The following is a 16,248-nucleotide window of genomic DNA, read 5'->3' as shown; positions in this document are numbered from 1 at the left end:
CAAATAAAATTCAGCCTGGTAGAGGAAACGTGGGTGAGGATGGCCAGGGCTAGCGGAGGGAGGGGTGCACCCAGGAGGAGGAACTGTGTGAAGCCAAACCTGGGAGGCTGGCCACCGAAGATACTGGGTGTTGAATGAGCTAGGCCCACGGTCTCCGGGGAGTGCGAAGGCTGGAGGGCCCCTCCCTTCCATCTGGCACGGAGGGGTAGTTGTTGCCCCCACCCTCACCGCAGCAGCTGGCAGAGCCGGGGCTGTGCCTTCTGCGGGTGCCTTTTCCAGCCACCTCTGGGCTCCCCAGGGCCGGCCCCGCCCCTGGGCTGCGCTGGAAGCAGGGGCGGGGCCAGGCGCCCCAGAGCCGCTGGCGGGAGGGCTGGGGAGCAAGCAGGTGGAGGGCTGGCGGCGGCGGGGCTACGGTGGCTCGGCCTGCGGGTCCGGAGCTCCGACTCCCACCTCTCCCCTCCCGGCCCGCCCGCCATGCCTGCCAGCCCTTTGCCTTTGCCGGGGCTCCCGCCTGACCAGCCTCCCCTCCCCGTCTGGTTGGGATTTGGGAGCTGAGCCGTCTGGGGCCCTAGGGCCAATGCAGTGCCGGCTCCTCCGGGGCCTGGCCGGAGTCCTTCTCACCCTTCTGTGCATGGGGCTCCTCTCCCTACGGTACCGCTCAAGCCCGTCCCCGCAGCGTGTGCCCGACACCCCCGAGCTGAGCCCGCCAAGCCCTCGGCCCTCCGAGCTGCAGCTCCACGACGTCTTCATCGCAGTCAAGACGACCCAGGCCTTCCACCACTCCCGCCTGGAGCTGCTGCTCAACACGTGGGTCTCCAGGACCAGGGAACAGGTGACAAGCGGGCGACTGCGGGTCCCAGGAGTGGCCCCTGGTCTGAGGGTCACAGAGGCCTTTCTACCGCTGACCTGGGGGTTCTCTGGCGGCCCCACAGAAGAAGCTGCTCTCCCACCTGCCCTGCCTGGGCTGTGTTCCCGCTCCTCCTCTCTCCCAGGATGGGGTCCCCTGTGGCTGTGAGTCCCTCACTAGCCCAGGAGCCGGGCACTCCTGACGCCCACTGCTTGGTCTTTTGGGGGCCAGGCTACCCTGGGCTCCTACGTCCCTTCTAGGGGTCCCTTCATTCCCTGGTTGTTCTGGAGCAGGCTTCGTGCCTGCCCACCCTGGCCTTGGGGGCAATGGTGGGTGTTTGGCAGCTGGACAGAGGCCTCTGGGAGGTCCTGACTTTTGACAAGAGCCCTGGCCAGGCTGCCCCCAGGCCAGGCTCTGAGTGCTGTCCTTTGCCCTGGCTGAGGGTTCAGCACAAGGGCTGAGCCCCTGAGGATGGGACGGTCTGGGTGGGGCCTGTTTGGGGAGAGGGGTGAGGGGCATCCTTTCAGAATTCCTGACAGCCCCTGCCGTCATCCTCTGCTGCCAAGGGTGTGCCCCGAGGCAGTGGCATCTCACCTCCTGTGCTCCATTTCCTGTGGGGCAGTTTCTGAGGGATAGATGAAGTGGGTGTGTGCTGTGGTGAAAGCAGTGATGAGCGAGAGGCCTGCCTGGCATGTATGGTGGGGATGTGTATGTATGTTCACATGCATGTATGCTCACACGCATGGAGCCAGTGCCATGACAAGAGGTGTGTGTGTGACAGGGTATGGCTTTCTGGGGAGGCAGCTCTGAGTCCCCTCTGGCTCTTCCAGCCCCATACCCAGTGCCCTCCTCAGGCAAAGTCAGTGATTTGGGGGTGTTGGGAGTCATCTCTAGGCGGGTAGAGGGGCAGATTCGCTTGTGTACGCGCGCACGCGCGCACACACACACACACACACACACACACTGTCCCTACTTTGGCGGCTGGCTCAGTGGGAGGAAGTGACGAGCCTTTGGTGGGGGGGTTGGTGATTGGAGGCTCCTGGAGACCAAGGAGGGGGGAGGTGGTGCCTGGAAGAGGCCAGGGCCCACTGGGGAGGGGGCACCTTTACCCTGATTTCCTGGTCCTGATATCCTGCCACCCTGGATTAACCCTTTCCTTGCTGGAACCCCCAACACCCGCCCCCCCGCCGGACTCTTCCCTGGGACGCCGCGCATCTTCTCATCTTGGGGGAGAGTCTAGTTCCGCTTGCGGAAGCCACCAAGCCTGGCCCTCCCTGCAGACCTTCCTGTTTATGGTGCTGTCTGTGTGTACCCGGGAGCATGGCCTCACGTGGTCGGAGGCCCTTTCCTGTTGCGTCTTGATCGCTACGATGGTGCCCGTGCTCTGGATGAAGATACTGAGGCCAGAGAGGAGGAAGAGCTTGCCAGCATCACCCCAAAGGCCCAAAGGGCAGAGCTCAGTGGGCCCACCTCTAGGCTGGGGTCCCTCCTTCTCTGCTGAGACTGGGGACCACAGGGCTGCCTGGTCACTTGGGCTTTTAGCCTGAGTGTTTGGGCCTGGCAGGACTAGGCAGGCAGAGGAGAGGCATGCAGACACCCTGTCTGTGCTCTGAGGTCAATCCCAGATGCTAACCAGGCAGGCAGAGGGAGTACCTGCCAACTGCTCGGCATCTAAGGGACAGCATATCGGTGCATTACTCTACTGAACCCTCACAATAACACGAGTGGTAGGTATTGATATTCCCATTTTTCAGAGGGGGAAACTTAAAAATTCCCATTTGTAAGCAGAGGTAGGAGATGTATTCACTCAGCTGGACATTCCCACTTCCTCCTCCCCTGTCCCTAGCACAAGGGGCAGACTCTAGAAATCTTGTCCTTTAAGGCAGATCTGAAAAAAAAAGGCAAGACACTCAAACTGAGGAAGAAGAGAAGAGACAGGGAAACCCACTCTCATCACTACATCTGGGCCCCCTTCATTTCCACCCTTTGGCTCATCTCTCCCTGTGACCTCGGCCAAGGCCGTCCCCTTTTCAACCCTCGGTTTCCCCAGCCGCACAGGGCAGGAAGGTATTAGAGCCTCTCTCAGCTCTGCCATCAGGAGCAGGCCTGAGCTGGTTAACTCCAGGGCTGGGCACCAGCTCCAGCTGGTTAAGGGCAGCCGGGTGGCAGGTGGGCCTTTGTGGCAGCGGGCTGGGGCTCATGTGTGGCCTTTGTCACAGGCACAGGGGGCGGGCTTGGGGGAAGCATGTTTTGAGATGCAGAGGAGCCTTTCTCTTCCTCACATTCCTCGAGGGCAGGGGTGGGGGGAGGAACGAGAGCCCCACATCTCCCCTCCTCTGCAGCAGATGGCCCCCGGCACCCCCTCCCCTGACCCCAGCGGGCTGTCTGTCCTTTTGTTTTCCTGCAAGGTTTTAACCATTGTCAGGATCCCTCCTTGAAACAATCAAATGCAACCCTCTGCTCAGAGAAAACTCTGCCCACTGTTCTGTGCCAACCTCAGAATTCCCGGGGACTGAAACACCAGCCTCATGAGTCCTGCTTAGCCCCCAGACCGTGCTGCGGGGACCCCTCCTTCCCCCTCTCCTCACTAATTCATTCCCAGGCATTCCCTGGCCCATTTGGCCCACACTCCAGACTGGAGAGAGTTCCACTCTCTGGTGACTGTTTGGTGGCACAAGTTTGCCGGAGAGCAGGGCAAGAAAAGTCTGACTTACTTTACAGGCTCCCCCGGGGGCTGTGTTGAAAACAGCCTGGAGAGGAGCAGGACGGAGCAGAGAGAACAGGGAAAAGGTGACTGCAGCAAAGCAGGCAGGAGGTGACAAGGAGGGGATGGACCGTGGGCTGACCGTGGAGGCTGTACCCCAGGGAGAGGGTGTACCCCAAGCAATTTGAAAGTTCAGTCATTTCAGTTCAGTCACTCAGTTGTGTCCGACTATTTGCGACCCCATGGACTGCAGCATGCTAGGCCTCCCTGTCCATCACCAACTCCCAGAGTTTACTCAAGCTCATATCCATTGAGTCGGTGATGCCATACAACCATCTCATCCTCTGTCTTCCCCTTCTCTTCCTGCCTTCAATCTTTCCCACCATCAGGGTCTTTTCCAATGAGTCAGTTCTTTGCATCAGGTGACCAAAGTACTGGAGTTTCAGCTTCAGTCTTTCCAATGAATATTCAGGACTGATTTCCTTTAGGATAGACTGGTTGGATCTCCTTGATGTTCAAGGGAATCTCAAGAGTCTTCTCCAACACCATGGTTCAAAAGCATCAATTCTTCGGTACTTGGCTTTCCTTATGGCCCAACTCTCACATCCATACATGACTACTGGAAAAAGCATAGCTTTGACTAGATAGACCTTTGTTGGCAAAGTAATGTCTCTGCTTTTTAATATGTTGTCTAGGTTGGTCATAACTTTTCTTCCAAGGAGCAAGCGTCTTTTAATTTCATGGCTGCAGTCACCATCTGCAGTGATTTTGGAGCCCCCAAAAATAAAGTCTGACACTGTTTCCACTGTTTCCCCATCTATTTGCCATGAAGTGATGGGACCAGACGCCATGATCTTTGTTTTCTGAATGTTGAGTTTTAAGCCAACTTTTTCAATCTCCTCTTTCACTTTCATCAAGAGGCTCTTTAGTTCTTTAGTTTGAAAGTTGGGTGGATAAAATTTGCTGACAGACTGGATGTGGGTGTGAGAGAAAGAGAGGAGGCATGGTCACCCCCAAATGTTGGGTCCCAGTAAGATAGGGTAGAGGGAGAGAAGCCCAGGTCTGGGGGTGCTCAGGTGCTCAGTGTCCTCAGGCTGGGTCTGAGTACCTGCTGGGTGGGGCTCCTGGGGGGAAGTCTGGCTGCGCTGGGAGCTGAGAGTGGGGAGAGGTCCTTACCTCTTGCCAACCACACAGCTTTGCTTCATCACCTAGCCTTCATTTTGCCATCTGCAAATCACAATGCCTGTCTGGAGGGTCAGTGAAGTCATGAGGGATCAGACGTGTGAAAGCTGTGGGTGGGGTGCCTCTTCAGTCTGGGAGGTGTGTGAGGGCCCTAACACTTGCACAGGGAGTTTGGGTGACTATGAAAGTTGTGACTATCTCCCCAAGTGGTTCGGTGTCCCAGCATGTGCATCTATCTACTGACACACACGTGTATTCGTGACTGTGGAGTGGCCAAGTGGAACTGTGATGTGTGTATGGTTGAAGAAGGTGTGATTCTACCAAGGGTGTGCGACTCTGGTCTGGTGGGTGTTGGTCTGTAAGGGGGCTGAATGTGAGACTGATGGGCTGATGTACAACTCGAAGCTGTGTGTCTACAAAAGCTGGGTTGTGTGTGTTGTATGGGGGAGGGGGTTGGGTAAGTCCTCTTGTCCTAAAGGAGTGTGTGACTGTGACAGGAGTGTATTTCCATCACTGAAAGAGGACAGAGGTCTGCTGTGTGTGTATCCACCTGAACTTGGCTGTGGGCTGACCCGGGACTCTCCTTGGCTGACCCCTACCCTGCCTCTTTTCTCATTCCTAGACGTTCATCTTCACTGACAGCCCGGATGAAGGCCTCCAGGAGAGACTGGGTAACTCGGGGTGGGATGGGGACCCCTCAGTTGTTGTCAGGGAAAGCTGGGGTGGCTGCCTGGGGGTCTCCAGGAAACACGACTGTCTACCCTTGGTGCACAGGGATTCCCCCTTTGCTCAGGAGGGGAGCAGGAGTCTCCCCTGGAGACGGTAAGGCCGTGAACACCTGGGTCCCAGCTCAGCGTGCTGTCCATTAGTTTCAGGATTCTGGGCAGGCCAGCCCTCCCTGACTTGTTTCCCCTGTGCAAAATGGGAGTGGGTGGACTGCTCCAGGCTCTCTGAGGCCCTGCCTTGCTCTGCTTCTCACACTGTGCAGGGCTGTGGGGAAGAGCTGGGCTGACTTGTCCTTACTTCTCCAGGGTCCCACCTTGTGGTCACCAACTGCTCTGCGGAGCACAGCCACCCTGCCCTGTCCTGCAAGATGGCTGCTGAATTTGATGCCTTCTTGGCCAGTGGGCTGAGGTGAGTCTACCTTGGTCTTCACCTTGGTCTTAGGGGGCAGGCGTGACCTTTGCCTCAGGCTACTCAAGACATCCCATGACTAAATGGGATGTCTTGTCAAAAAAGTAAAGTTCTGGATCCTGTGAATTGAATCACATGTAGGGCCTTCTGGGATCTGTCTCTGGTCAGACCATCTGCGTTCAAATCCTGCCATTCTGGCTGTGTGACCTAGGGCAAGTGCCTTAACCTGCCTGAGTCTTGGTTCCCACCTGAGGAATGGGCACAACTTCCTCATGAGCTTACAGGAGATGCTGCTGGCACAAGGCTAGGCCTTAAGTGTTAAGCCCACTCCAGCCCATATCTGTTTGTTGACTGATTGTGAGGGTGCAGGGAGGGGGAGTCTGGTTGACAGGCAGCTCTTGGGAACCCCTTTCAAGTTCAAGGTCCCCCATTCCATCCCCATAGATGGTTCTGCCATGTGGACGATGACAACTATCTGAACCCGAGGGCGCTGCTGAAGTTGCTGAAAACCTTCCCCCAGACCCGCGACGTCTATGTAGGCCGGCCTAGCCTGAATCGGCCAATTCACGCTTCGGAGCCGCAACCTCACAACCGCACAGTGGGTCCCTCGCTGCCTCCTTTGTGAACTGGCCGCTGGGTGGCGGGGCAGGGCCCTTCGGGGGCGGAGTCGGGGCGGGGCCCTGAAGGGGCGGGGTCCTGCAGGGGGCAGGTGGATTTTCTGGGTTTCAGAATTGCCTGCATCACTGTGTATCTCTGGGCTGGTGGCTTCTCCTCTGATACGGTCTCCTTCTTTATGAGACCGAGAGAGGAGAGAGAGAGGAGATTGACATAATGCAAGGAAAGCAAAGACTGGCACCGAGTAGGGCCTCAATTACTGAGGAGCAGTGGCTTGTCCTTGTCATACCGTGAGCATGGTGGGGTGAGCTGAGGTCTCCAGGCTCCACAATCAGGCTTCTAGCCACCTGGTATCACCATGTAGTTGGACGGATTGTTAAAATGCTGAATCTGTTGGGCCAGGTGGCAAATTGCGGCTGCCGGGAGCCCCTGAACTCTCCCTTCCCCTAGACAGCTTTCCTCTCTTCAGATTTCACTAATCACCCACAGAGGTATTGGCACCTGGCACAAGAGGGTCCCTAGCACCCGCTTCAGCTCCAGACCTGAATGGACAGATTTAGGTTGCCAGATTTAGGAAGCAAATAAACAAAACCCCAGGGTATTCATTAAATTTGACTTTTGGAGAAATAAGAATTTTTTAGTATACGTATATCGCATGTTTTTCCCCCTGTCCCCAGAACCCACCTGGATTCCGGTGTTGGGGTGACCCAGGCCCCTAGGGCACCCTTGGCCCCCATGAACAGGAAAGCCATGGGTCCCCCTCTCTAGAGGCAATGTCTGGAGCGGGAGCTGTGCCCACTATGGGGCTTTCTCCCTCTCAGGGTCACCATCTGCTTCTCGAGGGAAACCAAGAGCAGGAAACACAAAATCTTAATTATCTGCAGCTCATCAGCCTCTGAGCCCTAATTAAATCCTTCTGGGCCCTGAGGGGTGGTGTGCATGAGCAAGCAGATGCCAGATGAGCTGAGGGGTCCCCCAGGTTCCCATACCACCTCTCCCTGACCTAAAGATTTGAGAGCTTGGCTCTGAAACCTAACTCCCAGAGCTCATTCCCTAGCCCCGCTCCCTCCTGGCTTTGTGACATTGACTGAAGTCATCTTGCCTCTCTGTGCCTCAGTTTCCTCATCTGTAGAATCAGTGAAAACAGTCACTACCTCATAGAGCAGTTGTGAGCAAAAGAATTAAATGAGGTCACCTATTCAAGGGCCAGGATCTCCTGGAGAAGGAAATGGCAACCCACTCCCGTATTCTTGCCTGGAGAGTCCCATGGTCAGAGGAGCTTGGTGGGCTACAGTCCATGCGGTTGCAAAGAGTCAGACATGACTGAGCGACTAAGCACACAAATATTCAAGGGCTTGGAATGCGATCTGGCACATGGTAGATACTAGTGAGTGTTTTCCGCCAGTACCCGATTCAGCTCCATGGGATTCTGAAGAGTCAGACATGACTTGGCGGCTGAGCACGAGCACCTGACTCAGCCCAGCCTCACCTCTGAGCAGTGTTTTTCCTGTGCTGGGCACAAGACCCTGCTGGACACACCCACTCCTCAAGCCCACAATGTGCACCAATGCCCTCCTTGTCAGACACCCCACCAGCAGGATCCTAGGACTGCTCCAGAGTGTCCTGGCCAGTTCAGAATGTGGGTGTCCCCCCAGGGTAGGATGGCAAAGGGGGAAGGAGGTTTGGCTTGCGGTCAGTCCCAGCTCTGGGACCTTGGCAGGTGACCTCAGTTCTGTGTACCTCAGTCACCTGATCTGTAGCAAAGGGCTTGACATGGTCAGTGCTTGGGGCTAGGCGCTCACATGATCACTGCTGATGTTACTGTGGTTCTCTGGGAGTGGAAGCCCTGCTCTCATTAATTCATTAAACAAGCGTTTATTGGGCACCTCCTGTGTGTTAGGTTCCAAAGAACCCATTCATTCTGCCTAGTTGAAGCCTGACTTCTCTCTAAGAGGGAAGAGTCTCCAGAAGTAAACTCGTAGAGATCTCGGAGGAGGAAGACACTTCTGGGCCCGGAGAACCATCGGATTTCAGAACTGGAGCCAATGTTGTGCTCACAGGTGACATATCTGAGGTCCAGAGAGGGGCACGGACTCTTTGAAGGTTATACAGCTGTACAGTGGAGGGGGGAGCTCAGTGTCAGACTTTCCAACTTCCCATCCAGCGCTCTTCTCACTGCTGAATCATGGGAGATAACCCAAGCCAATGCAACACACATCAGTGAAGCATCAACTGTGGACCTGGGAGAAGGTAACCTTAGGGCGCTTTGACTAAGAGATGGTACAGTTGAAAAGGTACAGTGTTTCTCAAAAGCCTTGAAGAAATTCCTGGGTGAATTCACAGGTCCTCACAGAAGAGGTAGAAGAGATCTTGGGCCATGGTGATGCTAGGCAAGGGCTGAAAACGGTTTACACTCTAAAAGGGTGGTATTGGTTCGGATGTCAAGGGCTTTACAAGCTGGTCGATAAACCCACTAGTGTTTACCATGTGCCGGATCCCATTCCAAGCCCTTGAATGTTTGCCTGCCCTTCTCTTTTTCCTTCATGGGCATAATTTAAGGTTATAACAAGACTCTGCATGCATGCTAAATTGCTTCAGTCATGTCCAACTCTCTGTGACCCTATGGACTTTAGCCCACCAGTCTCCTCAGTTCATGGGATTTTCCAGGCAAGAATACTGGAGTGGTTTGCCATGTTCTCCTAGGGGATTTTCCCATCCCAGGAATCGAATCTGTGTGTCTTATGTGTCCTGCATGGGCAGGCGGATTCTTTACCACTAGCGCAATCTGAGAAGCCTCATAGCAAGACTCTAGAAAGATGTGAAATATAAAGCTTCTGAGCCAACATGGCTTCTGAGCCATGTTGGTTGTGAGTAAGGGGAGGCCTGGCTGTTGCCCCCACCCCTAGGCTCACCCTACACTTTGGCTTTCCCCATCTTCCCCCACAGAAGCTGGTACAGTTCTGGTTTGCCACCGGGGGAGCTGGCTTCTGCATCAACCGCAAACTGGCTTTGAAGATGGCCCCCTGGGCCAGGTAAGCAGAGACCTACAGGAAGATGGGGGAGGTAGAGGTGTGCAGAGAGGAGGGATCGGCTGGTGTGTGGGTAGGGTGTTTGTAGCAGAAGGGGCTTGAGAGTGAGCTCAGGAGACACTACCTCTCATTCCCACTGCATCAGAGTTACACAGTTAGTGGTGAGCAAGTCACCTGTTACCTTGCCCCTGGGGGTACACTGCTTAGTACACTCTGCTACACACAGGAAAGATGTGTAATCTCTAAGAGCCTCAGTGCCCCGTCTGTAAAATGGACCTGATAATACAGTGGCCAGTGGTTATTGTAAGGGTTAAATGAGAAAGTGCCTGGGCTGGCACCTGGTAGGAGCCCAGTCAATATTAGGTTCCGTTTTCAGCCCTCTTCTGACCAATCACTGTCACAAGGGAGGTGAAGGCCAAATGGAGGAACACTCAGAGGAGGGAGTAGGGCCTTCTACATAGGGAGAGGAGGGAAGGCTTCCTGGAAGAGGTGGCATTCGAGCTGGAATGGTCCTAGAAGAGTGGTGCCAGACTGAGGGGGATTGTGAGAGTAGTGGAAGCCCTCGGTACTGGGTAGGAGTACTGGTATTCTAGAGAGGGCATGACAAAGGTCTCTTGAGGTCTGCTGGGTAGTCTGTTACTGTTATTAACAGCCACATCAGTGTCACCACCTTGAATTGAGGGTTGACTCTGAGCCAGGCCTGTACTTTGCTAAGATTATCACAGCCCCCAGGGAGGAAGGGGCGTTGGCCTTATTTCTACTTGGCTGAGAAAACTAAGTTGCTGAGAGGTTAAGTAAGTGATTGGTTCAAGGTCACCCAGGCCCAAGGTCTCTCAGCTGCTGGGTTTGGCTCTAGGGTCTGCGTGATATGCCTCTGCAGCAACCTGCCCTGCCCTGCCCTGCCCTGGATAGGGGTGCCCTCAGGAGGTAGTTTGTGTCCTGACTGGAAGCAGGAATGCTGTCCTAAGGTCTGTTGATAGCAGGTGTATACACATGACCAGGGGTCTCCCTGGGACCCGGATACCCCATCTAGGCTTCTGTCCCCCTCTATAGTACATTTGTGTGAATTAGAAAAAAGTACCCGCTCTGGGCAGTGCGGCCCCCGGGCACAGCCTGGGGAAGGTGACAAAGGATGGGATTCTGTACCTGCTCGACCCCTTTCTCAGGCATCTTGTGCAGTGGAGCAAGCTGCCCAGCCTGGTCTCTAGGGCGTTCATGGGGTGCACAGTCAGGTGATGCCCTTGCCAGGAACACTGCTCCTCCCCCGCTTGGCACCTGGCTGACTGCAGATCATCCTGTAAGACTCTGTTTAGAATCTGCTACTGCCATGATTAAATAAAGAGCAAAACAAAAGGCTGCCACCTCCTCTGGGAATCTGCTTTGCCCTCCCTGTGTCCCCAGGCCTCGTGCTTTCCTCTAAGCACTAGTCCTCATTTGCAATGACCTGCTCATGTCTCCCTCCAGCACGGAGGCTGCTGTTAAGGGCAGGAAGCATTTCTTTCCCATCTCTGTGTCCTCAGCTTCTGTGTCATCAGTGGCTGGCACCAGGTAGATGTTCAAACTCAAAAATGAATGAATGAGTGGATGAATGAATGAAAAGAAAGAGAGAAAAGGAAAGGATACATTTATAAAAGGCTTCATCTCACCATTTCGCCACTTAATCCTCACAACAGCTCTGGCTATTATCATGCCCATTTTACAGAAGAGAAAACTGAAGCTCTCCGAGGTTTATAACTTGCATGAGGCTACACAGTATGCAGGGGGCAGATGCTAGAGCTGCACTCTTCTCTTCCAGCTGGCTGTGGTGGAGGGAGGGTTTTCTGGGAGACAGGAAGGGCTCTAGGTGTCAAGGGCCTTAGGCCAGTGGCCACAGCATGGCTCTGTCCTTCAGTGGCTCCCACTTCATGGACACATCTGCCCTCATCCGGCTGCCTGATGACTGCACCGTGGGCTACATCGTTGAGTGCAAGCTGGGTGGTCACCTGCAGTCCTGTCCCCTCTTCCACTCCCACCTGGAGACCCTGCAGCTGCTGGAGGCTGCCCAGCTCCCAGAGCAGGTGAGCCAGCCATGGGGCAGGTGGCAATGGGGTAGGTGCGTGTGTGTGTGGGCTCTCTCCTTTAATGGGGAAACTGAGTCCCAGCGTGGCAAAGGACCCCCTTAAGGGCATGCAGTGACTCAGTGCTCTCCACCTATGACCCTTAAGGGTTGGCATTTGTGGTGCTAATGTTCTTTGATCTGGTTCCCAAATGCCAGCTGGAGGGACCTGCACAGATGAGAGAAAGCTCATCTTGAGATTCAAACTAGGCCCCTGAACACTGCATCCATCCTTACCACACCCTCTGAAGGGGCCAGTCCTGCACTTTCAACGGCCTCCTCCTTCATCAGAGCCTACCTGGCCACTGCTTACTGCTTTTCCTTCCCACACAGGTGTTACTGGGAAAGACCAGGTCTTCAGTAGGGATGACCCATGTGTAATGTCAGGCTGGGGGAAGGGTGGGTGCCCCTCCCATCACCTGGCAGATAGTGACTCTGCTGAGGTCCAGCTGCCTCTGCCTTGCAGATACTGCCCTCCAACTCATGGGTGTCCAGTCCCATAGGGGGTCCTGGCTGGGAAGGCCCCCAGGGAGGTTCTGTCTCATGGTATGAGTCAGAGCCCTTTTAGCTGCAAAGGACAGAAAGGCAATAGACTAATTAAACAGAAAAGGACATTTATGGGTCTGTGTACCTGAGAAGGTGAGGGTGTGGATGACTTGCTAGATCTGGTGAGATCTGGGTGCTCAGATCCCATCCCCTCTCTCGTGTGTCCTCCCCTATGCTGGCCTCATTCTCAGGCAGGCTCGCTACTTGCGCTGGCAAGATGGCAGCCCCACCCCACCAGTGAGAAGAGAGCTCCTCCTGTCAGACCGCAGGGCTGGTGCTTATTGGTCACATGGCTCACTTGGGTCACATGACCTGTTTCCTACCAGAGCCTAGAGCTAGTGTTGATTGACCAGACCTACAACTGGGGTGCAGGTTGGTCCCATTAGGACCACAGCCAGGAAAGAGGGGCAGATTTTGGACAGGCAAAACCAGGGTGTTCCTTAAAGTTTGGGGTTTGAGCCCCTGCTGTGCCAGACACCACACTGGGGGCCTTATCTTTTTTAACTCTCTGGTTCCTCATAACATTCATAGGGGATGGAGCTTAACAGTATTCCCATTCTACAGATGGAGAAACTGCGGCCCAGAGAGTGGAACTAACTGTGGCTAGTTCAGGACGGAGAGGGACTTGAACCCTGGTGGGTGGCCCCCAAATCCACAGTCTTTAATCACTGTGCTTGACTGCCTTTTGACTGGAGTCGTCATCCGCAGCCTCATTGCTTGTGGAATGAGCTGAGGGATTGCTAAGGCCCTAGAGTAGGTCTCAGGAAACTTCCATCCAGGTGTGCAACTTCCTGGAAAGGCACCTTCCCCTCTTGAGCCTCAGTTTCCCAATCTGTAGATGAGGGGATCATTCCAGCCTCTTTGGTAAATGGGACTGTTGGGGGCACCAATGGGATTATGGGAGAATGGGAGGGGATGGGCCCCCCAGTGAAACACCCATTACTGATGGTGGAATTTCAGGTGCAGAGACAGGCTTTCTGTGCCACTGAAAATGTCTTAGGCACCTTCTCTGTTTCTACCAAAATGCTGCCCCCTTGTGGGGTCCCTGGTGAGAGACTCCTCCCCACTGCCCCGCCCTGCTTCATTGCCTTCTCTACTTCTTTCTGCGCAGGTCACCCTTAGCTACGGCGTCTTTGAGGGGAAACTCAATGTCATTAAGCTCCATGGCCCCTTCTCGCCTGAGGAGGACCCCTCCAGGTGGGTCTGCGGGCTGAAACTGTAGGGTGGGAGGACTGAGGCCTGAGGGCAGGGATAGAACCAGGAGGGAGGGAAGTGAGAGAGGCTAGTAGCTGATAGCATGGAGCTGGGAGTGGATTTCAGTCCCTGCTCTGTCATTGGCTTACTGTGTGACCTTGGGCAGGTGCCTGCCTTGCCTCTCTGTACCTTAGTCGCCCCATTTGTAGCACAAGGAGGCTGGGCATCAAGGATCTGAAGGGGATCTCCCAGGCCTGATCCTCTGGGATTCTTCAGTAACCTCTAGAAGACTGAACTGTGTTCACTGAGCAAAGGAGATGCTCTCATGGAGAAACTCCAGGCACTCATTGGAGAAACTCCACACCTAGGGAAATTAAAAAATTTTTTCTTAGGCTCTTCATTTCTTGGATGATACTTTTCCATGGACAAAGGGTTGGAATGAGGGATAAAATGCCACCTAGACACCTCCAGTTCTCCCTGCAAACACACCCCGGGGAGATTAGGGCTACTCAGCTCAGCCCCCTCCATCCCATGCCCAGCCCCGATTGCTGTGGAGCTGTTTAGAGCCTGGCCTATGACATATTGTGGCAGGAGAGTAAGACCTACTCAAGGAAGTAAAAGAAGCCAGTGTGACTGGAACATGGGAGAAAAGAGGAGAGTGGCATCAGATTGATTTGGGGAGGTGGCATCCCCCCCATCCCCCGGGCCTTCTAGGCTCTGTCCAGACTTTGGACCTACCTGAAGTGCGTAACCCATAAGGGAGCACGCACTCTTGCCCCTGAAATCCTGCAGAGCCATCTGTTTGGAGGCAGAGGTCTCACCACTGTCCCAAGGCTGCCGGGCCCAGGACTGTGTTGAACAAGTTGGACGTTGCAAGGAGACAGAATCTGGCTCAATACGAAATTGAAAGAAAACTCAAGTTTCAAAAGGAAAAGAGCTGCTTTCTAATGGAGTGAGCTTCTCATCAGTAGAAGTGTGCAAGCTATGGCTGTATGTCAAGAGATTTAAAACTTGGTGTTAAATTCTCTCAAAGCCTAAAGATTCTAGAATCCACAGGTTCCTGCTTGATGGGGACTCGGGTCACTCAGAGGCTATGGCCTCAGCTCTTCATGGTTTCTCTGGCTTTTGAAGTCTTTACCCATCAGCGGTTCTCAACCAGGGACCATTTTGCACCCCTGCCAAGAGACACTTGGTAGTGTGTGGGGACATTTTTGATTGTTAAGACTCAGCGAGGACTTCCCTGTGGATCCAGTGGCTAAGACTCCGCACTCTCAGTGCAGGGGGCCCAGGTTTGATCCCTGGTCAGGGATCTAGATCTCACATGCTGCTACTAAAGATCCTGCATGTTGCAATGAAGGTAGAAGGTCCTGAGTGCCACAGCTGAGACCCAGCACAGCCAAATAAATAAATTAGATAAATAAATATTAAAAAAAAAAAAATTTCAGAGGATACTGCTGGCATCTGGCGAGTGGAGTACAGGGCTGCTGCTAAGCACCCGCAGTGCCCAGGACAGTCCCCACAACAGAATTATATCTGGCTCCTAATATTCACAACGTGCCAAGGTGGAAAAACCTTGCTCCAAACCATCTCTGTGACATGCTCCCCCAGGAACCCGTGGGGGTGACTGTCTTGTCCATTTCTGGTCTCTCCACAGGTTTCACTCCCTCCATTGTCTCCTCTACCCGGATACTCCCTGGTGCCCGCAGCTGGTGGCCTGATGAACCCTGAACCTCTGGGCAAAGAGTGGGCTGAGGCTCTCTGGTTGTCCTTAGCCTCCCAGGCAGCCTTGAGGGCTCGTAGCAGGTCTTGTGTGTGTGTAGGGGGGCAGTCCCTGGCATGACCTCTGAGAGATGAGCAAGCCCAGGATTGGATGATGACTGGTGCTGAATGCATCTCAAGCCCCTGGGAGGCGTGTTGCACAGCCCAGGATTGGGGGCACCAAGTAAGGGCCAGAGAGGCCTCAATGGCTGGGCCTCCATGGGTCCTGGGTGGCTGAACTGAATGAAGATGGAGGGTCCTTAAGCTACTTGGGCTCAGGAATCCTAACCCTTCAGAGAATTACCTAGGCCCCTGAGTGTGCAGAGCCCGCAGCTCTGGTCTCTCAGTTCCTCTCCTGGGATCAAGCACTGGGCCACTTACTCCTGACTTCCTTGGCTGGATCCTCAAGCACTGAGGGGACCCAAGTGCAAGAAGGTCAGAATCCAGAGTCTGTGGCAGATAATGTTGTTGCTGACCAGTCTCCAGCCCCTGCTCCCCACCTGATGTTGTTTGGAGCATCAGCATGTCCAGACCCAGATGATGAATCAGAATGGGTCCCAGCCCATCATGATGTTCCTGTTGCTCACTTTCCCAGCTTCCCTTGCTATTAGGAGCTACTACATCGCCCAGCTATGGCCAGAGCCAGATCTCTGTCTGTTAGTGAGAATTAAGCAAAGCCAATAGAGAGGCTTCTGGGGAAGGTTTTGTAGCCCTGTACCCCATCTTCCTACTGCAAATGTGGGTGTGATGTCTGGATCTAGGGCAGCCACCTTGCTGCCATGAAGGGAATGCCAAGACAATCATTTCCACAGCTGTCCCTTCCAACATCTGGTTCTGTAAGAAGATTAAACCCTTATTTGTTTAAGCCTTGCTTGGTTCAGTTTTCTGTTACATGCAGTCAAAGTCATTCCTGAGCAGGACGGGAGGATCTTTCATCTGTCTGTCTCAGATGTTGATTTGGGGTCTCCGAGCTAGACAGCCCTGCCCTGCTCTTGCTGGCTGTGTGACCTGGGGGAATCTGCTTGGCCTCTCTGGCTTGTTTGCTCATTTTATAGATGAGAAAAGGAGTACTTACTTCACGAGTTGTAAGTGAAATGATGCAGGATTTGTAAAGGGCACAGCACAGAGTCTGGTATGGAGAAAG

The 16,248-nt window shown here is 54.3% G+C and overlaps 1 protein-coding gene across 1 annotated transcript; it reads left to right on the top strand.

Annotated features, from left to right (window-relative positions):
- The first annotated feature begins 356 nt into the window (after nt 1–356).
- MFNG (MFNG O-fucosylpeptide 3-beta-N-acetylglucosaminyltransferase) lies at nt 357–15,969 on the top strand. Its single transcript, XM_061417414.1, has 8 exons — nt 357–832; nt 5,356–5,404; nt 5,765–5,867; nt 6,312–6,465; nt 9,429–9,514; nt 11,403–11,568; nt 13,264–13,349; nt 15,001–15,969. Exons 1-8 carry the CDS (start codon nt 578–580, stop codon nt 15,062–15,064), a joined length of 963 nt encoding a protein of 320 aa, XP_061273398.1. The 5' UTR covers nt 357–577; the 3' UTR covers nt 15,065–15,969.
- Nucleotides 15,970–16,248: the final 279 nt, after the last annotated feature.

Source organism: Bos javanicus, chromosome 5 (genome assembly GCF_032452875.1).
Source record: "Bos javanicus breed banteng chromosome 5, ARS-OSU_banteng_1.0, whole genome shotgun sequence".
Taxonomy (NCBI): Eukaryota; Metazoa; Chordata; class Mammalia; order Artiodactyla; family Bovidae; genus Bos; species Bos javanicus.
The sequence above is the reverse complement of the archived record's forward strand: the minus strand, read 5'-3'. Positions and strand labels throughout refer to the sequence as shown.

Excerpts from the sequence above, each read along its gene's own strand:
- MFNG (XM_061417414.1), top strand. The coding sequence starts at position 578 with ATGCAGTGCCGGCTCCTCCGGGGCCTGGCCGGAGTCCTTCTCACCCTT. Across the intron at positions 6,466-9,428 it reads CGCAACCTCACAACCGCACA|AAGCTGGTACAGTTCTGGTT; the intron begins GTGGGTCCCTCG and ends CTTCCCCCACAG. Across the intron at positions 9,515-11,402 it reads AAGATGGCCCCCTGGGCCAG|TGGCTCCCACTTCATGGACA; the intron begins GTAAGCAGAGAC and ends TCTGTCCTTCAG.